Source organism: Ranitomeya variabilis, chromosome 2, assembly GCF_051348905.1.
Source record: "Ranitomeya variabilis isolate aRanVar5 chromosome 2, aRanVar5.hap1, whole genome shotgun sequence".
Taxonomy (NCBI): Eukaryota; Metazoa; Chordata; class Amphibia; order Anura; family Dendrobatidae; genus Ranitomeya; species Ranitomeya variabilis.
Window position 1 is genome coordinate 775,483,458 of NC_135233.1, and position 23,040 is coordinate 775,506,497.

General features: G+C 45.7%; 1 protein-coding gene across 2 annotated transcripts in view; it reads right to left on the bottom strand.

Annotated features, from left to right (window-relative positions):
- The window catches only part of ORC3 (origin recognition complex subunit 3), a 114,015-nt gene that overhangs the window by 51,881 nt on the left and 39,094 nt on the right, over positions 1 to 23,040 (bottom strand). For both annotated transcript variants that reach the window (XM_077289749.1, XM_077289750.1), the window contains exons 11-12: positions 13,858 to 13,991; positions 12,976 to 13,039 (exon numbers count right to left, since the gene is read on the bottom strand). In XM_077289749.1, coding sequence (XP_077145864.1) covers positions 12,976 to 13,039; positions 13,858 to 13,991 — 198 coding nt within the window. The remainder of the gene's footprint in view (positions 1 to 12,975; positions 13,040 to 13,857; positions 13,992 to 23,040) is intronic.

Genomic DNA, 23,040 nt, shown 5'->3' on the forward strand with positions numbered 1-23,040 from the left:
TATGTGACAGGGTAGAGTTGGCTGGGTTCACTATGGCTCCTACCTGGTGGGTAATCATGTCCCCATACCCCACTGAGAAAAGAACCTGGGATTCCTGATGTGTGATGTAGTAACGTGAATGACAGGGAATCCAAACTTCAGATTCCTGGAAAGTCTGGCCTTGTAGGTGTGAAGGTTTCACGGGAAGAGGAGATGTAGGGGCCTTTCCGGGCTGGGGGGTCTGCCATTTACACCGATTAAAGCAAGCTCTTGGTCTGAAAATTGACATGAAGAAGCTGGGAGGGAGTTAGATTCCTATACAGGGTTAAAGGCGTATTGGAGTGTGAAGCTGGACTTGCATGTACGATAGGAGGGGGCAGAAACTGAAGTCTGTTACATGGAGATAAGGAACACTATGACCTCGCAGCTACAGCGGTGGGGGCCAGTGAGCGAGCAAAAATTACTACGGCCAGTGATTTAACCCTTGTCTTTCCTGCTGGGCTAAATTCTTTTGAAAACCTTTTACTATTTTCAATGCATCATCCGGAGTGGAAATCTCAATATCGGGTCTACTACAAAAAGGTATGAATGGGCTTTTTGTTACAGTGAAAATCCCAGATCTTTAAACACTACTATAAGACGCCCATAGAACTTCTCGGCAGTCCAGGATATATTGCTGCCTTGACTGTAAGGGGCACAGGGTTTACAGTCGGGAGTAGAGGCTTAATTTCCTGGGGAGGGACCATATTATCTAACAGGGAGCCCCCCTGTTGATCTTCAATTTGCTATATATCAATCACTCAACTTGATACAGGTAATTACCAATCTTTCAATTACTTACAAGTTTTCCTCTAAGACTAGACACAGATCTATTTCACTTCCAATTTCATACAGTACTTATTGCTTTAAACATAAATCTCTCAGCGTGTACTAAACCAAGGACAGAGAAAACTTTGGAATGCAATACATAGCCCCCCTCTCTGTAGGCCACAGCACCGAAGGGAAAAATTGCAAGCAGGTCGCGCAGGGATTCACTCACCCCCTCCCATCTAGTAACACGGAGATAAGAAAAATCACTGCATTCTTCAGCGCTGACGGGAGAGCAAGAGCCCAACTCTATACCCCCCTTCCTCCAGCACGTAGCGCAGATCAGGAGAAAAGAGGAGAACTGACAAAGAAATCTCGCAGCGGTCCGCTCCGCCCCTCCCATGTCCTACAAAGTAACAAATTGCAGCAGTTTTCAGACTTAATTTCTACAAAACTTTCCTATGATCCTCCGTGGTCTGGGCGGAGCCCCAAAACGGCCCATACGCACACACACGGCAGGTTTCCACCCAGGTTGGATTCTGCACAGCACAAACAGAACACACCTACGCTTCTGGAAAGCTCTTTCCGCCGCCATTACAGGGCGGTGGCTGGGACTACATTTTCATTATCAGTGGCACGGCGGCCATTTTACAATCTGTAAAATCACAGTTCAAAGGCATTTTATAACCAAACACGGGCTCTACATTGTCTGATCCTTCCTCTCCATCAACCTATTTTCATCCTTTGTTCTTTAAGCCTCGCGCAACTCGCAGATAAGCTTCTTGACTGTCTCTTGCCCTCCCGTGACCATTGTCTTGACTTCCACAGCATCCTCATCTAACTTGTGGGGCACAGACTTCTTTTGCTTTAAGATACGCAGCATGACTCACAGAATACTACGCCCTGCTATAGCTCAGGATCGCTGGCAGCGATATCAACACTGGGTTCTACAATACGGAATCTCGCTCAACGTATTAGAAAAAGAAGAGCCTCGCGCTCAACATTTTCTGTCCCTAACCTGAACACCAGTGATTACAGACTATCCTGCCACGATATTCCAACCGTTGGGAGGCAGCCTCCTAATGAGACCCCTCCACAAAAAAAAAAAATATAGGTGGTCCCCTCTCGGAACGTCTTAAGTTACCTATCAGCACAGGTGGTCCCCTCTCGGAACGCCTTAGTTACCTATCGGCACAATATCACAGAGGCTGCGTCTCATATCCCTTTCTCTAAGCTGCCCCACAATCTACAACTGGCTAAATTTTTCAGTCCACTTCACTACTAGACAATAGTCACGGGTAGGATGGTTGAATGGAGTACAATGACCGGTGGAGGAGGTGTGGTGTACAGAGGACGCACAGAATGCGACGTCTCTCAGTTGCTGGTTCAGAGCGTGGCACAGGATCGCGTTCGATCTCACCACTCGACCGGTCACCTCCCGGACCCAAGAAGACCACAGACAAACCAATAACGGCTGAGACACTAGCAAGTGTGACACATACAGTGTATATGATCACCACTTACAGTGTGCGGAGGGTGATCAGTCCTCGAGGTCAGCCACTACGGGTATCATCCACAGACATCCAGGCATGGGTCCAGAGGGTCTCGGATCGCTGGCCACGCCCCACGTTGGGCGCCAATTGTCGGGGTCGTAACGACAAATACCCTTCCTTCACCAGTCATTCCAAATTAAACTATAAGCATGTGGTACCGGGTAAGAATGAGTCAGGCAGGTAGCTGGTTCAATCTTAGTGCATGCTCGTGGATCCACACACATGTGTGTAACCGTCACAGCAACTCAACTTTATTTTAGAATACACAATATTATATTGAGTGTTAGGGGAAGGCGTGCATTAGGCGGGGTTTAAGCTAGCATTCAGTCTTTCTGATTTGTTCTGACATCTTCTGGTGGATCCTCCTTTTCTTCACATTCCTGAGTTTCATTTCTGAAGAAATGAATCTCAATCCTTCGGACACTAAACTGAAACGAAACTGAACACTGGCAACCATCTTTAAATACAATTACATTTGCAAGGAATTAGGAAAAACTTATTGTTTCACAGTATAAGAGTATAAAAGTACAAAAGTATATAAGAAAGTATATTTTCACCTTGACACTAGGAGGGTAAGTCATAGAAACAGGGGTGAGAAAAAGGCGTAGTGAGGAAACCGTCCGAAGTCAAAATTCCAAGAACGTAGCGAATCATGACAAAAGGGCTAGGCAAAGGGGTGGTCTAAGGCAGATCCAACGTCGAGCAATAAAGATCAGAATAAAAAACTAGGGGCACAGAACAAAACACACACCACTTGAGTAAAGCAACAATTTGCAGAAATCTAAGGCAGAGAGCTGGATAAATAGCCAGGTAATTATTCCAGACATGGAGGTAGCCCTGACCCAGATTGGAAGGCTAAACTGTCAATTATGACACTTGACAGCTCAGCACGCCACAGCTCCAAATTGGTCCATCACCATACTGACTGCTCAGCACACCCAGTCCTAGCCTGGACTGCAGAATAGTCATTCACACACCGACTGGTAGAATCGTGACAGGCAGTGCCTGCTCAGTAACAGATTTAAAGTGATGGACATCTAAATGTTCATACTCATACTGTATAAAAGCGTAATTACAACCACTAAGTACATCCTATCACGGAGTACAGATTGCAGATATTAAAGGGGTTCTCATGGAATAAATATAACTAAATGAAAGGTCAATAAATATTTTTAATTTCAAGCAAATAAGGTAGCACACTGTAGCGCTGAAACATGCAAGCATGAAACATGAAAATTTAACTGCATTACTGCACTAGAAATATGAAAAATGAGAGCGTTTAGCGCATAAAAAAGGCCTGTAGCCGTTTGCGTTCTATACTTGGAGCTCATAGCAATATCGGCGTACCGGAAGTGAGGTATCCAATATGGCGTCGGCACTTCCGGTTGTACGATGCGCTCTGTGGAAGCGGTTGGCAGCCATGTGGCACAGGGGAGATGGCGTGCGTTCCAGCGTTGGAGCGCGGAATGGTCCGGTAAGCACCAGGACTTTCAGCCGGATAGGGGTGGTTATTAATTATTTTAGATTCCCACGGCGGGGAGGGGCCTTGTATTTGGTATGCTTATAATGAGATAGCGGATGCCACTGCTGGTTGACTCACTTACTGTGGCGGATTGCCACATGGGATTACCTATCTCTAGGATGGGATACAGCCACTGCTGATACCCTCTATTTTTGGACATCTGAGTGGACTTTATTTATGGACTTGTGATTTTACGTCCAGGCCTTTTGGCCATTGAAAACTCCCCTGATGAATCTCCGTTATCGGTGAAGAAACGCGTAGGGAGGCGTTGACTACATTATATACTGTGGGGGGTGTCCATAGTAGGACTTAATTGGGCCTGTCCTTGTAAGGACGGGAGTTATTGCTGGGGCACGACAGGGGATTAGAAACAGGTCAGGGTGGACAGCAGTGTGTGCACGCTCTTACCACAGAACCACTGGTATCTCCTGTATTAGATAAGCCCGACAGGGTGGACAGCAGTGTGTGCACGCTCTTACCACAGAACCACTGGTATCTCCTGTACTAGATAAGACCGACAGGGTGGACAGCAGTGTGTGCACCCTCTTACCACAGAACCACTGGTATCTCCTGTACTAGATAAGACCGACAGGGTGGACAGCAGTGTGTGCACCCTCTTACCACAGAACCACTGGTATCTCCTGTACTAGATAAGACCGACAGGGTGGACAGCAGTGTGTGCACCCTCTTACCACAGAACCACTGGTATCTCCTGTACTAGATAAGACCGACAGGGTGGACAGCAGTGTGTGCACCCTCTTACCACAGAACACTGGTATCTCCTGTATTAGATAAGACCGACAGGGTGGACAGCAGTGTGTGCACCCTCTTACCACAGAACCACTGGTATCTCCTGTACTAGATAAGACCGACAGGGTGGACAGCAGTGTGTGCACCCTCTTACCACAGAACCACTGGTATCTCCTGTACTAGATAAGACCGACAGGGTGGACAGCAGTGTGTGCACGCTCTTACCACAGAACCACTGGTATCTCCTGTATTAGATAAGACCGACAGGGTGGACAGAAGGTGAGCAGCCTCTTCTTACCTCAGAACCAAAGGTATCTCCAGTACTAGATTAGACAGACAGGGTGGACAGCAGTGTGTGCACGCTCTTACCACAGAACCACTGGTATCTCCTGTATTAGATAAGACCGACAGGGTGGACAGAAGGTGAGCAGCCTCTTCTTACCTCAGAACCAAAGGTATCTCCAGTACTAGATTAGACAGACAGGGTGGACAGCAGTGTGATCAGCCTCTTACCACAGAGCCAATGGAATCTCCAGTACTAGATTAGACAGATTCAGTGTGAGAAGCCTCTTCTTACCTCAGAACCACTGGTATTCTCCAGTGTTAGATCCGACATTGTGGACAGCAGTATGACCAGTATCTTGCCTCCACATTCATGATGTGCTCCAATTGGGTGTTCCGATCCAACACTGGAGATAAGCTCCTACACATGAAAGAAGGGGGGAAGCTGCCTACTGTACGTGCTTAGAGGCCCCCTGTCCTATTAAGGACAGGTTTCTGTTAGTGCAACAAGCTGACAGCCATTTTAGTCCTTTGTGATTACCTTTCTAGAGAAAACAATTGTGATTTGCTTAATTAAATGTATTCATGAGTGTATTTACAGTGGCATTATTTTTAACTGTCCTTTTCTTTCTATTTCAAGATAACGCCTTTAACTACTGCAAAGCGTGCTTGAATGTTAGAGACACTTCATACTTTCTTCTTATTATTCACGATTTGTTTCAATATGTTACCAGAAGAAATTAACTTGTTTTAGCTTCCCCTGATGTGTTCATTTGTAATAATGTAAATATAACTTGACAGGCGCTTTTTACTGGAATAGCTAGACTTGATGGAGATGAAAAAAAGCCAGAAAAATCAATAGGCTTCCCAATTACTCCAAGAAAAAGACAAGCAGTGCTGAGTGAAGCACACCCATGGGAGTACAGAAATGCAATTGTGAAAGGATGAAAACTAGCTGTACCTGAAAGGCAGAAAAAGTGGCATCAATCAAGTTTGATAGAAAGAAAAATACATACTTTGTGATCTGCCCAGGGAGGCATGATGTGCCAGGATTAAAATTAGTCATTTTCTCTTTTGTGAGCAGTGAAAGCATTAAAATTAAAATCTATTAAGCAGTTCTCACAAATTATCTGCCCCAATCACTGCTAAAATGAAGAAGCATTCGGCAAACCCTGAAAATATTATATTATTTCCCATGGTGATTATAGAAATGTATGCTCCGTTTATGGCACTCATATCTATCATTCGCAGTTACACGTACATCATACGTAATGACTGAATAATTAAAAGTTGGTTTTACACAAATTCAAAGCACATGCCATGTTCTAGTCAGACAGGCCTCTTATCCAGCCAAATCAGACCTCCTGCTTTGCACTGATGAGAGGCAAACAACCAGAAACATGTGTCTTAAAATGTAGTGTCTGGCTTGGCTTTTTATAGTCTTGTGGCAAAGCTCATTAAAGAGTCAAAATTGACTTCAGATTGCTACCCCAAATAGGCGACACTCGAGTTCTAGCCCTCCTCCTCTCCGAATAGGATATTTCCATATGCGTGGCTTCCTGAAAAAGCCACATTGGGACAGCTCTATTATCACTGTATATAGTCTTTAGAGCAAAATATTTGTAAGGCTGGGTATCAGTGGTCCATCTTTTGATTCTCTAAGGAATGTTTAAGAGTATGTGCACACATTCAGTAACATTTCTGCATATCTTAGCAGGAAAAAAACGCAGCAGAAAAAAGTGTGTTTTTTGCCCTGCGTTTTTGACCAATTTGAATTAAGTCAATTGTGAAAAATGCAAGGCAAAACCGCACAGAGAATTGACATGCTGCAGCTTATTTTTCTGCACCATATCAGTAAGTAAAAAATATTCAACGCATGCATGACACGTCAAGGTTTCGCATTCACTTTCCTATATACAGTATGAGGCCCCACATAGCCTCTTATATACAGTATAAGCCCCACATAGCCTCCTATATACAGTATGAGCCCCCACATAGCCCCCTATATACAGTATGGTATGAGCACCCAACTCCTATATGCATGCAAACATTCCCTTCACATTCGAAAAGAACAAAGAACTCATACTCACCTGGCTCCAGTTCCCCCGCGACCTGCTTCTGTGTCCTGTGCACCAAGTATCCGCCCAGCAAATGTGATGTAGCGACCCTTCCTCCACCAATGTATTCACCGCACTCCGAATCCTGATGATGCGGATAGCAGTGAGAGCGGGCGGCGGAAAGGTGAGGGTTTGCTGCAGCCTACAAGCCACTGGCTTAAGGGGGTTGTCTGGTTAAATTGGTAAGTCTGCATTTCACTATGTGTGACTGCAGACTTCTGAATTTCCCCAGTGCGCACACGGTGCGCCGCGAGGATTCACAGGTTTCTGAGCCGGGAACAGGGATGATCTTTGGATTATGCATACTCCCGGCCAGAGCCCGATTTGTGGGTGCAGCCTCGTTCCATACATTTGTATTGAGCAAAGCTGTATTCCCGTCCAGTGAGCACGACCTCGCTCAGTTCAAGGGTATGGAGAAATGCCGTGCCCATTATTTGGGATCTGGCCAGAAGCTTTTGGTGCATTTCCATTTCTGCACCCATTATTTCAATTAGTTTACTTATGTTTTTTTCATTGCGTTTTTGCATGCACTTTTTTCTTTTTTTTAAACATGTGTTGTAGCGTTTGACGCTGCATTTTTTGTTTGTTTGGTGTGTCACGCTTTAAATAAAGCTACTTTACTTTTGACACTTGTTTTTTAGCTTTGACAAAACTTTATTACTATACTTAAGTATGGAATACATGAAAACGCATCTAATACAAGTGGGGGAAATCCACACAATACTTAGCATACCCGCAAAAGAAATTGATATGTTGTGGATTTTAAAAACACACCGCAGGCGAGTTTAAAAAGCGTTAAAAAGTTCAGTGGGAATGAAATTTCTATAAATCCCATCCACTCTGCTAGAACTGCAAAACGCTGTATTTGATGCAGCAAAACCACGTAGTTAAAAATGCACCAACAGCTCATCATGGAAACATAGCCTAAGAGATATAATGCTTCACTACTGATTTCACCCAATGTCACTTAATGTCATTTTTATCTATTTTTTTCGAGATATGTTTTCTTTATAACAGAAATACACACACTTTTTTCAGAGACATAGTATACAGGTCCTTCTCAAAAAATTAGCATATAGTGTTAAATTTCATTATTTACCATAATGTAATGATTACAATTAAACTTTCATATATTATAGATTCATTATCCACCAACTGAAATTTGTCAGGTCTTTTATTGTTTTAATACTGATGATTTTGGCCTACAACTCCTGATAACCCAAAAAAGCTGTCTCAATAAATTAGCATATTTCAACCGTCCAATCAAATAAAAGTGTTTTTTAATAACAAACAAAAAAAACATCAAATAATAATGTTCAGTTATGCACTCAATACTTGGTCGGGAATCCTTTGGCAGAAATGACTGCTTCAATGCGGCGTGGCATGGAGGCAATCAGCCTGTGACACTGCTGAGATGTTATGGAGGCCCAGGATGCTTCAATAGCGGCCTTAAGCTCATCCAGAGTGTTGGGTCTTGCGTCTCTCAACTTTCTCTTCACAATATCCCACAGATTCTCTATGGGGTTCAGGTCAGGAGAGTTGGCAGGCCAATTGAGCACAGTAATACCATGGTCAGTAAACCATTTACCAGTGGTTTTGGCACTGTGAGCAGGTGCCAGGTCGTGCTGAAAAATGAAATCTTCATCTCCATAAAGCATTTCAGCCGATGGAAGCATGAAGTGCTCCAAAATCTCCTGATAGCTAGCTGCATTGACCCTGCCCTTGATGAAACACAGTGGACCAACACCAGCAGCTGACATGGCACCCCACACCACTGACTGTGGGTACTTGACACTGGACTTCAGGCATTTTGGCATTTCCTTCTCCCCAGTCTTCCTCCAGACTCTGGCACCTTGATTTCCGAATGACATGCAAAATTTGCTTTCATCAGAAAAAAGTACTTGGGACCACTTAGCAACAGTCCAGTGCTGCTTCTCTGTAGCCCAGGTCAGGCGCTTCTGCCGCTGTTTATGGTTCAAAAGTGGCTTTACCTGGGGAATGCGGCACCTGTAGCCCATTTCCTGCACACGCCTGTGCACGGTGGCTCTGGATGTTTCCACACCAGACTCAGTCCACTGCTTCCTCAGATTCCCCAAGGTCTGGAATCGGTCCTTCTCCACAATCTTCCTCAGGGTCCGGTCACCTCTTCTCGTTGTACAGCGTTTTCTGCCACATTGTTTCCTTCCAACAGACTTACCATTGAGGTGCCTTGATACAGCACTCTGGGAACAGCCTATTTGTTGAGAAATTTCTTTCTGGGTCTTAAGGTACCGTCACATTAAGCGACGCTGCAGCGATAGCGACAGCGATGCCGATCGCTGCAGCGTCGCTGTTTGGTCGCTGGAGAGCTGTCACACAGACCGCTCTCCAGCGACCAACGATGCCGAGGTCCCCGGGTAACCAGGGTAAACATCGGGTTGCTAAGCGCAGGGCCGCGCTTAGTAACCCGATGTTTACCCTGGTTACCAGCATAAAAGTTAAAAAAACAAACAGTACATACTCACCAGCGCGTCCCCCGGCCTCTGCTTCCTGACACTGACTGAGCTCCGGCCCTAACAGCACAGCGGTGACGTCACCGCTGTGCTTTCACTTTCAGTTTAGGGCCGGCGCTCAGTAAGTGTCAGGAAGCAGAGGCTGGGGGACGCGCTGGTGAGTATGTACTGTTTGTTTTTTTAACTTTTACGCTGGTAACCAGGGTAAACATCGGGTTACTAAGCGCGGCCCTGCGCTTAGTAACCCGATGTTTACCCTGGTTACCAGTGTAAAATATCGCTGGTATCCTTGCTTTTGCTGTCAAACACGGCGATACACGGCGACCTAGCGACCAAATAAAGTGCAGACCTTCTAGCAGCGACCAGCAATTTCACAGCGGGATCCAGATCGTTGCTGCGTGTCAAATACAGCGATATCGCTATCCAGGTCACTGCAACGTCACAGATCGCTGGCGATATCGCCTAGTGTGACGGTACCTTTACCCTCTTGCTTGAGGGTGTCAATGATGGCCTTCTTGACATCTATCAGGTCGCTAGTCTTACCCATGATGGGGGTTTTGAGTAATGAACCAGGCAGGGAGTTTTTAAAAGCCTCAGGTATCTTTTGCATGTGTTTAGAGTTAATTAGTTGATTCAGAAGATTAGGGTAATAGGTCGTTTAGAGAACCTTTTCTTGGAATGCTAATTTATTGAGACAGGTTTTTTGGGTTATCAGGAGTTGTAGGCCAAAATCATCAGTATTAAAACAATAAAAGACCTGACAAATTTCAGTTGGTGGATAATGAATCTATAATATATGAAAGTTTAATTGTAATCATTACATTATGGTAAATAATGAAATTTAACACTATATGCTAATTTTTTGAGAAGGACCTGTATGTGTATCCCCTGATTCCTATGTTCTTATTTCTGCTATGATCATATATACGAGGGTCGTTCATTAAAGGGAACCTGTCACCCCCCCCAGTCGTTTCAAACTAGAAGAGCCACCTTGTGCAGCAGTAATGCTGCATTCTGACAAGGTGGCTCTTTTAGTTCTGGGTGCTGTAACTAGAGAAATAATAATCTTTTTTATAATTTGTCTGAAATACCTGGCCTTCAGTCAAGGAGGCCGGCGATTCCCCCCCGCTTCAGACAGCACACAGCTGTCACTCACATCTTCTTGGCGCAGGGCGCTGCCTCCTCCTCACCACTGTTTTCAAAAGTAGCCGGCGCCTGCGCTCTTTTCCCCTGCCTGGTGCAGGCGCAGTGAGCGCTGCCAGTCTGTCCTCATATACAGTAAAGCTGACTGCGCCTGCGCGGCCGCCCTGCCTGTGAATCCCAGCCCCGCAATGTGAATAAATCATAAGTCACTGCGGGGCTGGGAATCACAGGCAGGGCGGCCGCGCAGGCGCAGTCAGCTGGGCTGCATATGAGGAAAGACGGCCAGCGCTCACTGCGCCTGCACCAGGCAGGAAAAAAGAGCGCAGGCGCCGGCTACTTTTGAAAACAGTGGTGAGGAGGAGGCGGCGCCCGGCGCCAAGAAGATGTGAGTGACAGCTGTGTGGCATCTAAAGCAGGGGGGAAACGCCGGCCTCCTTGACTGAAGACCAGGTATTTCAGACAAATTATAAAACTGATGATTTCTCAAGTTACAGCACCCAGAACTAAAAGAGCCACCTTGTCAGAATGCAGCATTACTGCTGCACAAGGTGGCTCTTTTAGATTGAAACGACTGGGGGGGGGAAATGACAGGTTCCCTTTAAAGATTTCCCCTGACCCACTTCTATTTATCACAGGACACTGAAACTGCACATGTGTAATGATATTAGTCTCTATAGGTTACGTCCCAATTTGCAACTCAGAAGTGATAACGGTCTTGATTTTACAGGTGCTGAAGTGGTGTGAGGTTTGATAATGGACCCAGTGGAATACAGAGCAGTCATCAAGTTCCTTTACTTGAAAGGCAGCACACACAAAATGAGCCGTTCAATGAGATGAAGGAGGTTTAGGGTGATGATTGCCCATCATATGATGTAGTCAAGAATTGGCATTGTCAATTCAGATGTGGTTGGACTTTACTGAAAACAACTCCAAATCCAGGGCGACCCCACTCTGCAATTGATGAACACATCATCCAGCAAGTGGAGGTTGCCATTTATTTTGGAAAACCGCTGCATAACCATTCACCACCTATCCCAAAATGTCAAGATTAGTGTGGGGTCTGTGGAAAAAATCATCCAAGACCATCTTCACACATAAGGTATCGGCTCGCTGGATGATGAATTCCCCGGCTGCTCACACCTTTCCAGAAGCAGGAACCAGTCGAATGCTCCCAGGCTCTATTGACGATGTGCCATGGAAACCAGAAGGACTTTTTTCAACAGATGATCACACAGGATGAAAGCAGAGTCCCATCACTATGATCCTGAGACTAAAGTCCAGTCGATGCAATGGAAGCATCATGACTCACCGCCTCCAAAGAAGGGATGTACCCAACCCTCGGCAGGCTAGGTCATGCTCACAGTATTTTGGGACCAGCACTGACTAGTATTGATGAATTTCCTAGCAAATGGTACCATGATCACTGGGGGTATACTACGCTTCACTGCTGCGGAAATTGTGGGAGGTCATCAAAACCAAGAGACATGGCATGCTAACCAAAAGTGTCCACCTTCTGCAAGACAATACACCAGTTCACAACTCACATGTTGCCCAAATGGAAGCATGCTCCTGTGGCTGTGAAATTTTATCGCATTCCCCTTATTCACCCGACCTCGCACCATCGGACTTCCACCTCTTTCCAACAATGAAGTTATTTTTGAAGGGCAAGCATTTTCCAGATGATGAGACTCTGATTTTCTAAGTCACAGTGTGGCTTTTGGAGCAACCGAGGTGTTTACAGTTGCTTAAAGAGATGGGAGAAGTGTCTGTCCCTACGTGGCACCTATGTAGATAAGGGCTAATAACTGTGCCAAGTTTCACTGCGCTCAGTCCACAGGAAGTGGGGCAAGGGAAATCTTTAATTATGCCCCTCGTATATTATTTCTGTTCATTTTTTGCTTTTGCAGTTCATTTAAAAGTGTTGGATTATAGGGTTATTCACCTTTTTTTAGTAATAGTCACTGCTTTCTCCACCCTCTCTCATAATGATAATGTTGTAGCGTTTAAAAGGGAGGCGTATACCTATTAGAGTGATCCATGAGTAATTACTATGTATTGGTTAGAAACGCATAGGGCAGCTCAGTTTCACAGTACTGGGAATGTCCCGTTTTATCTAAATTTAATATCTGTCTGAAAAACAGCAGATTCTCCCCATCTTGCATTCATAGGATTATCTGATAATCCAGCACATACTAGTGCTCACTGATGCGGGATTAAAAGGAATTTGCAATATTATTAAAAAAGAGTAATAAAAAACAGAAAACTAGGCCAAAGCACAGAAAATAAAAAGGCACTCATTCACAGATACAGAAGAAATACAGAAAATGTACCTTTAAATAACGGTCATCAGTCAGAAGCTTCACTTGCGCCTCTGGTGTCTGACTTTCAACAAAGCTGCAAGAAATGAACACGAATAACAAAAACAAGAAAAATAAAAATGAAGAAAAAAAATAATGGGAGTATCCCATTGTGCCGAAAATGGGTCATTTCCTGCAACACTGTCTAAACTGGATCTCTTATCCCCACTGTTGCCTTCACAGTCAATAGATTGTTATAGAGTACCAGAAAGTATCATAAAATGGCATGTCTGCTGCCAGATGGACAGGGGAAATCCAATTCTCCAGGGTTCATCTTCTTACTCATCCCTATGCTCCCACTTGTAGACATGGCCATACACATGACACGACTAGGAGTCTAGGAGCTCTGAAGTAATTTAAAGGGAATCGGTCAGCAGGTTTTTGCAATGGAATCTGAGCGTTGCATGATATAGGGGCAGAGGGCTTGATTCCAGTGATGCATCATTTACTGGACTGCTACATGCAGTTTTGATAAAATCCCTGTTTTCTAGCAGTGGTCAGAATGCTTAGCAGTGTATAACCCAGCCAATACTGAGCATGGTCAGCAAGCAGCCAATAAGAGGTGGGGGAGGAGTTACAGATTAGCCTGACTGGTCTGCAAGTGAGACACAGTCCTCTAGTGATAATCTCCTGCTGAAAAAACACTGATTGTATTGAGACTACAAGAAGCTGCTGAGCTAGTGACATCTCTGGAAACAGGCTCTCTGTCTCAACATTATGCTGCTCTCCGATTACATTGCAAAAACTTGCTGACAGATTCCCTTTCAGATAGTGATTTTAACATTAGGCCACTGTCTGTGCAAGCGTTTTGCCCAATTTTGGCACTTGTTCTCACTGAGTACATGTCTTCCATACCTCATGAAAGATGCCAAATGCCGAATGTTTTCACACTGGTTATGTGATAAGGTCTTCACTCGCTGTTTCATGTCCGGAACATCACAACATAAAACACTCAACGGCTGAGAGTTAAAATGCTCCACCACAGAAAGCTGAAAGAAGAAAATAACGACCAGATGTATAAAACAACATCACCAACATACAAGTAGCACAAACATGGAGTGCACGTTTCACCTGAATGAACCGAGAGATATTGGAGACTTCCACTTATACATTAGCTTTGTTAGAATTCACCTAGAGGTTCCTATCTATATGTTTAGCTGCTCAGGGTGGGGTGGGCCATGTATATGGATACACCTAAATAAAATGGGAATGGCTGGTGATATCAACTTCCTGTTTGTGGCACATTAGTATATGGGAGGGGGAAAACTTTTCAAGATGGGTGGTGACCATGGTGGCCATTTTGAAGTCGGCCATTTTGGATCCAACTTTATAAATGGCCCACCCAGGTGTATCCATATAAAATGGCCCAATCTGTATTTCTTCTATTACGTGTTAATTTGGAAAATTGAACATGGGAAAAAATGGCCTATTGCACACGCACATGTTTTCTGTTGAAGATGTGGCTCGAAAACTACAGAAAAGTTGCAATAGCAGTCCATGCTCAGACCGACGTGTGCAGACATCTGAGCGAGCCTCAGGGTGCATGCAAACAAGCATGTGAAAATCTTTCGTGTTTGACCCAGAATCAGGATTTTGTTCTCATTTTCATCAGATGGTCATCCATGGGTCCGTCTATTATGTCCATATGACAACCATGTGCGATCCTTTTTATATAACTACAAGATCACACACATTTTCCTAGATTGAGTCCACTCTGATGGTCCATGTGGGATCGGATTTTTTCCACTTCATCTGAGACTTGGAACACAGTAGAGCGTGCTGCCATTTGTTTTCTCACAGCCAGACGGACGGAGGAACAGCCCCTATGGAATAACATGTGTCAGCACGTTCTCTGTGCTATCCGATCACAAATTTATCACACGCCGATTTATACACTCGCCTGTATGAGCCCTTAAGGAGACGCACACTTCTGTCTGTGCACCAGGGTACATGGGGAGTTATGGTAGCTATGATGACGGAGAATACATTGGCAAAAATCAGAATTATTAAGCCATGCTCTCATGTGGTTTCTTTATCTGCAGATTTCCGCACCAAAATATACAATAGCAATATATTCTTATTTTCGCATTTTCTTATAGTGTGGGGCAGAGTTATAGGTGCATTTCTCTTAAATAACTATCTTTATTCAAAAGTTTTTAAAAAAATACAAGAACATCAAAATCGTGAATATGAAGAACAACCATCATATATTCAGATACCATTGTAAGCATAGAATAATATTGAGCTGAATAGTCTTCTCTATGTAACCACAGTACAATAAGTGTTATTACCAGCAATATGTGCAAATCAAGATGACAAATATAAATCACGAGAGATAAGATATGGAGACAAATATGACAAGAGGACACATTATACAATGGAGCAATTCATTCATATGATCAGAGTAACATTCTTTAACACACATTGTAAACTTTTGCAATCACACATCTGCCAAAAAAATTCACAAACCAATTGTTAGTTGCGTTGTGAGGTCCCATAAATTCCATACAGAACTAAAGTAATCCACCCTATTATCCTGAGTTGCTGAAAAGCAATCCGTAACCCTTATGTCTTGTATATGAGTGTATAATTCCTTGAGAAACAGCCATTTTTTAATGTGCGTTTTTGGTGATGAAACACTGCGCTTAATGCAACTGCAGTTTTTTTTCACATGTGTTTTTCAGGCATTTAATAGAAGCATATAGGGGAAAAAATGCACTACAAAATGAACAGCGCGGCCTTATTAAGTCGCCTGTTTTCGCATACGAATACCAGCCATGGTTTTAACCCAGACATTTGAATAGCCCTTTAGACTATCACAGGTATGTGATTTTTCACAGACTGAGTCTGCAGAAAATCCGCAAAGATATGTTCAATTTTGTTGTGACTGTCAAATCAAAATCGGAAATGCAAATCTATGGATTAATTGAAAAAAAAAAAAAAAAAAAAAAAATCGGACTGCAATTGGACGCCATCTGAGTGCAGTCCGATTTTCATGGACTAGTAAATAGGAGAAGGCAAAGAAACTTTTTCTTCACGAATAAGAAAAACTGATCAAACTCTTATCACACTCATCGGTCTGTTTTATCGATTGGGAAAAAAGAGGTGTCTTAATGTGGCCTTCAAGAGTCTATAAGTGCAAAGTGGGCATAAGTTTACCCCCTAAACGACCATCAATATGCATTAAAACGGTGGCCGTTAAAGGGGCGTTATTCCTCACTGCGGGCGCAATTCCTATGGGTGACATCTATATTTGACAGCTGTCTAACTGTGTTATCGGCCCAGGCCGGTTTTGGAACCAATCGTGGCCAATTAAACCCTTAAATATGGCTGTCAATCACAACAGCGAAATCCAAGTGGTTAAAAGACCACCTATGGCAGGATCAACCCCCAGTGATCCGATGACCCCAGGGTATGGTGGTGTGTGAGGTCCAGAGATTCAGAGATAAGCCGGGTCTCACATGCTCTGTCAGTGACTCGCTGAAAGGTTTCGTGCACTGCAATGCATGACACCAATGACCATTATACATGTTTCACAGTAGGACTTAAAGTAAAAAAAAAAAATACATAAAATGTGTAAAAACACAAAAAAGCGCACACAAAGCGCCACTAAAAATGCAGCATTTGTGTTAAAACAAGCAAAAAAGTACACCTCATTTGTACAACCGCTTGCGAAACGACCTAATCTATAAAACTGGCACATTCTTTTTCATTATACAGACCAAAATTTTTTTGAATAAAAAAGACCCATGTTAAAAAATTGGCAGAAATGAAAATGCCAAACCGTCCCGCAAAACAACAAGCCCTAATGAAGCTCACTTAGCAAAAAAATAAAAAATAAAATGTTACAGCTCTCAGAATATGGTCATGCAAAAAAAAAAAAAAAAAAGCTACAAAGCTATACAAATCTGGTCTTATCTCAGGTTGGGTGCCCGCGATATGGAACTAGCAGCGCTTTGGACGCAGTGTATATTCGCAGCATCCAAAGCGCAGCCGTCTATTAAACGCAGGTGAAATAGGGATTTTTGTGTACTCACCGTAAAATCCTTTTCTCCGAGCCAATCATTGGGAGACACAGACCGTGGGTGTATGCTGCTGCCACTAGGAGGCTGACACTAAGTGATACAAAGAAAGTTAGCTCCTCCCCTACAGTATAGACCCTCCTGCTGGCTCTCAGCTAACCAGTTCGGTGCAAAAGCAGTAGGAAATCAATAATAAAATATAAGCGTATAGCATGTCATACTATATATGAGAGTATAGCATGTCAGAATATAAAAACAAGCATAAGCTAATAGGGTGGGAGCAGTGTCCCCCAATGATTGGCTCGGAGAAAAGGATTTTACGGTGAGTACACAAAAATCCCTATATCTCCTTCGCCTCATTGGGGGACACAGACCGTGGGACGTCCCAAAGCAGTCCCTGGGTGGGGACAACATCAGATCAGGCCCTGTGTAACCGCTACTTACAAGTGCGCCACCGCGGCCTGCAGAGTCCGCCTGCCCAGACTCACATCTGTGGAAGTGTGGGAATTATAGTGCTTCAGGAATGCATGCGGACTGGACGAATCCGCAAGCTTGCAGGCGTGCCTTGCCGACGCCTGGTGCCTAGAACCCTCGATAGACAGGGAGATAGGCTGACCTCTAGCACGGAAGGACTCCTGGATGGTGAAACAAATTCACCATGTTATCATGGCCGATGAAACGGCTAAACCCTTCCTGAAAACGTCAGGAAGCCTTCCTCTACCGTCAGGAAGCCTTCCTCTACCGTCAGGAAGCCAAAATAAAGCGTCCAACCGTCGGAAGGACGCCGACCTCGAGACGTACCTACTCAGAGCACTCACTTCGTCCAGAATATGGGGAACTCATTCCATTTTGTGGACTGGTGCCGAAAGAGATGAGGGAAGAACTATGCCCTCATAACAGTTGTAATACATTACCACCTTGGTAACAAGGGATGGGGATGGCCTGAGGACAACCTTGCCTTGAAGGTAATAAGGGAAAAAAGTCTGAAAGAGCAGAGCAGCTAGCTCCAAAAACTCATCAGAGTGAGGATATCGCAGAGAAAAAAAAGGAGTGACTTTCCCTGATAGTAAAGTCTGCCCGAATGAAAAGGAGTTTACTGTAAGGCTCCTAGGACCATTAAGGTCCAAATGATCTAACGGTATGCAATAGGGAAGAACTACATGTGAAGACTTCCTGTGAGAAAGTCCCTACTTGCAGTTTTGCTGCGATTAGGCAGGAAGATACTAGCACCGCAAACATAAACTAACGTGGTCAGTGCGGATCTCGGAGGATCACTGGGGCCCCTTTCTGCTTCCGAAAGGCTTTCGGAAGTAGTGGAAGGGGAGGAATGGAAACTGGTACCACGGCAGAACCAGAGCATGGAGTGCGATGGCTCTTGGATCTCGAGGCTGAACCACGAACACGAGTACATTGCGATTCAGTCTAGACGTCATCCGACCTACAACTGGAGAGCTCCAGTGAAGGCAGATCTGATGGAAGACCTCGGGGAGAAGTTACCACTGACTTGAGGCGAAACCCAGATGGCTGAATTTGTTTGCCGTCCAGAGTTCTACTCCTGGGATATATACTGCCGAGATCACCGAATGATAGATCTTGGCCCATCAGAGAAAGTGAGGTACCTCGGTCATGGCGCCTGACCGTGGGAACCTGTTAGATGATTGACGTATGGCAGCGCCGTGGCATTATCCGATTGAATTCGGATAGGGTGACCCGCCAGAAGGCAGTGGACCTGCTGTAGGACTACCGTTCGGATCTCCAGAGCAATGATAGGGAGAAGAAGACTGGCATTGGTAGTTACTAATAACCATTGAACCGGGAGAAAGGCCCTGGATGAAGAAGGCTCAGACTATCGTCTGAAAGTCTGTGACTTGCTGAAAACGAGCGGAGAGAAGGAAACCGCTTCCATTGTCGTCACCATTTTTCCTCTGAACTCTCCTAGCAAATCGAATGAAATGAGGGGGAGAGTAATCAAGTCCTCAGAACTCTCCTTGCGCAAGCTCCCTGTTGAAGGGCCATGACCTTGTCTCGAGGGAGAATTACCATCCTTCTAGAAGTGTGCACGATCATCCTCAGCAAGGATAACTGCTGGGCTGGAAATGAGGAGGTCTAAGTGTAGCTGCCAGCCCAGGTGAGAGGGTATCGCAAGTGATAGACGACTCAGCGGAGTCCTGGAAGGGCGGCTAGACAGTTGACCAAACAGGGCAGGACGAGCACGCCTCTAGGGTATGACATCAGTCATGACCTGTGCGAACACTCTGGGTGCGGAAGCAAGGCAGAAGGACAAGGTTGTGACTTGAAAATGCTGTTCACGAATGCAAAGGCGAAGGAATTTTTGAAGAGGGTAAGCATCCCGAATGTCGATGGATGCCGGAAACTGCACCTTGTTCTGTTGAAGTAATGACTGAGGGGAGGAACTCCATCCGAAGAAGGAGGACCATGTCAAAGGTTGTTAGAAGTTTGAGGTCCAGGGTCGGTCTTACTTTTCGTTCCCCTTTTTGGAACCAAGATCCCTTAGATCTAGACTGTGCTGGACAATCCTTATACAATCCTTTGTCAGTCTCCCGCTCAAAAAGATTTGACTGGCCAGTTGTTACTGGTGTGAATCAAGGTAGTTAAGGTCTCCAGCCAGGAGACCATTGCTCTAGCAATCCATGCGGCAGCTAGGGAGGATAGAGCGCTGAACCCGAAGCCGCAAGACGGAACGAACCAGATTTGCTATCTGACAGTCCGTGGTATTTGTAATTGATGACCCATCGGGTAGGGATACTGGTAGGTATACCACAGGAGATTCTACCCGGTTAATCTGCCCCGTGGTAGAATGTGCGGCCGCATCCGGCAGGTCATAGTCTCTTGCCATCGCCGCTCTCTTTTGACGGTGCAGAGATAAAAATTAGGAACCCTCGATCCATCAACCTCTTAACAGGGAAGTGGAGAGGAATTGTCCGCCTTCTTGCATCATCCGCTAAATAGTGGTGATGCAGAGGGGGGTGTGGGGAGATCGGTGCCCTTTAAAGGACTCGTCGCCCTTAAAAATCAGGCCAGGCATGGCATCACACGTAGAGGCTTCTGTCCTGTGAATCGCTTATCCGAACTGAATGGCAAATGCTCTACGAGGGAGTTTAGTCTCCTTCTGAGGGACACTGCATAGTCTAGAGCAGAACCAGAGTCTTCATCAATGTAACAAGATTGGTTACTCTTCTCTGAAGCTCTGGCAATTTCAGGCAATATCCAATCCATATTCAGAGACTTGTTGTCATCAAATCATTGGTGAGGGAGCAGGAAATGAAAACTTCCGTTTTCTAGAGGCCTGTATGTTTCTAGACACCTGTACGTTTCTAGAATACTTGCGGCCCCTGCTAGCTGACGGCTCCCATGTAGGATAGGGACCATGTATATCGGTCCTGCGAGCACTCCGAGCCACATTGAATCCCTCTGTGAACCCTATCTCTTGGTCAGAGAACCATGGAATGCGGTCAGTGACGAAGTCCACTGAGGGGAACTAGAGGATAAGCTGGGGTTGGCGGTGGAGGGCTCCTCGGATTGATCATGCGCCCTTAAGGCCAGGGAATACTGGTCATGCGCCTTTAAGACCAGGGAATACTGGTCATGCGCCCTTAAGACCAGGGAATACTGGTCATGCGCCTTTAAGACCAGGGAATACTGGTCATGCGCCCCTAAGACCAGGGAATACTGGTCATGCGCCCTTAAGACCAGGGAATACTGGTCATGCGCCCTTAAGACCAGGGAATACTGGTCATGCGCCCTTAAGACCAGGGAATACTGGTCATGCGCCCTTAAGACCAGGGAATACTGGTCATGCGCCCTTAAGACCAGGGAATACTGGTCATGCGCCCTTAAGACCAGGGAATACTGGTCACGCGTCCTTAAGACCAGGGAATACTGGTCATGTGCCTTTAAGGGACTGGTCAGGTACTTTCTTACACGGGTACTGATGTAAAGTGGATGTGCCCCTTTAATGCAAAAAACCGTCGCCCCAGTGTGAGCCGGCCGGGTGGACCAAGATGGCCACCAGGAGTTGCAGAGTTGATAAAATCTCGCAGAGAGCGAGAAGGGCCAGTTCGGGGGGAGGAGCCACGGACACGATGTTGAATAGGCCCAAGCAGGGGCCTAAATTTCTGTAGCCGGTGGGCGACACCAGGGGGGCGTTCCAGGCGAGACTTGCGGGATGCGGCCTACACATCGGCCGAAACCGGGGGCTAAATTTTTGCAGCCGGCCAGAGCGTTACCTCAGAGAGGTGGGCCACAGGAAAGTGGCTGAGGCTGCCTGTCAGCATGTGGATATCCCTCTGAAGATGGATCCACTCACCATCGGTGCGCTTCCCGGCATGGAGCCGCCGTGGATGTGGGTTTCAGCGCTGTTCTGTGCAGCGTGGACAGTGCAGGGATAAACCTCAATCCACCATCCCTTTGTTAGGGAGGTGGAGAGGAACCGTCCGCCTCCTTGTGCCATCCGCTTTCACAGTGGTGGGACAGTGGGGGCTGCTCGGATGCCATAGAGAGGGGCCTCTGTACATCCATGGAGTTCAGCCCTTGGGTGGACAGGGCAAGTTGTCCGGCATTGGGCCTGGCTCCAGGAGAGGATACATGGAGGTGACACTCCATGTGGTCGCCTGTTGCTGGTGTGGGAAGATCGGGACCATGAAAGGAACCTTCGCCTCTTAACTGAGCTCAGGCATGGCTTCCCACGTCACAGGAGAGGGTACGGGGAGGTATACTCGCCGTGCTTGCCTGTTGATGATTCGGGGGAGATAGGAACCTTGAAAGGAACCGTCGCCCCCTTCACTCCGTTAATTAAAATATAAAAATTTACAGAAAAGTAAAAAATAAAATAAAAACGTTGGGGTCTGAAACAGACCCGTGTGCCTCCTACAGATACTAAGCAAGAACTGGTTAGCTGAGAGCCAGCAGGAAGGTGTATACTGCAGAGGAAGAGATCACTTTCTTTGTATCACTTAGGCTAGGTTCACATTGCGTTAGGGCAATCCGTTTAGCGCTAGCGCTAGCGGATTGCGCTAACGCAATGTTTATTTAGGGGCCGTGTTAGGGGTCGCGTTAACGTCCCCACTCTCGCAGATCCCCGATCTGCGAGAGCGGGGAACGGGCCTCGGGCGCGCCGCGGACGCTGCAAGCAGCGTCCGAGGCGCGTCACAGAAGAACGGCACATCACTAGCGCGAGCCGAAAAAGGCACGCGCTAGTGATGCGCTGCAGGAGAAATTGACATTGCTGTCAATGGGCACGCTAACGGCCCCGTTGCACGGCGTTAATTGCGACATTTTCGCCGTGCAACGCTGTCCGTTAGCGTGCACACATTAACGCAATGTGAACCCAGCTTTAGTGTCAGCCTCCTAGTGACAGCAGCATACACCCACGGGCTGTGTCCCCCAATGAGGCGAAGGAGAAATCGGCATGTGTTCACTGAACCGTGCGGATTCACATGCTGCGGTCTGGAAAGATGCGCCGCATGTCCGTCTCCGCAGGTAAGCTGGGGGTGTATGTGACACATAGTGAATGGGATTTCCAGAAATCCCATCAACTATGATGTAACATCTGGCCCCTGGGCACATACCCTAATACTGCAAGGTGAACCATGCAAAAATGAAAATAAGAACTATTTTTGCACTGCTGTCTATATGTCCTTTTTGCCAAGTCGGAGATTTCGTGTAGATAAAAAAAAAAACGTGACTCAGACAAAACCACCAACTGAACCACTCAATATAATGAGGCCGTCTAGTGTCTGTTCCGGCAATGACCCATCATTTTAGGTGTCTTTTTAACGCACAAGTGTGGTCGACCACTGTTCTGTGAACATTTAAAAAGATGGATACTACCAGAAACTGACGGCATACAATCCTGGGTGTCTCAGTCTGCCTCATTATCATGAGTGGGTCCGTCTGAATCGCCTTTCGGCATGTGATCCAGCCTTATACTGGAAGAGATAAAAAAAAAAAATTGATATGTACCCCAAAATGTTAAAAACCCTATATTATCCTACAC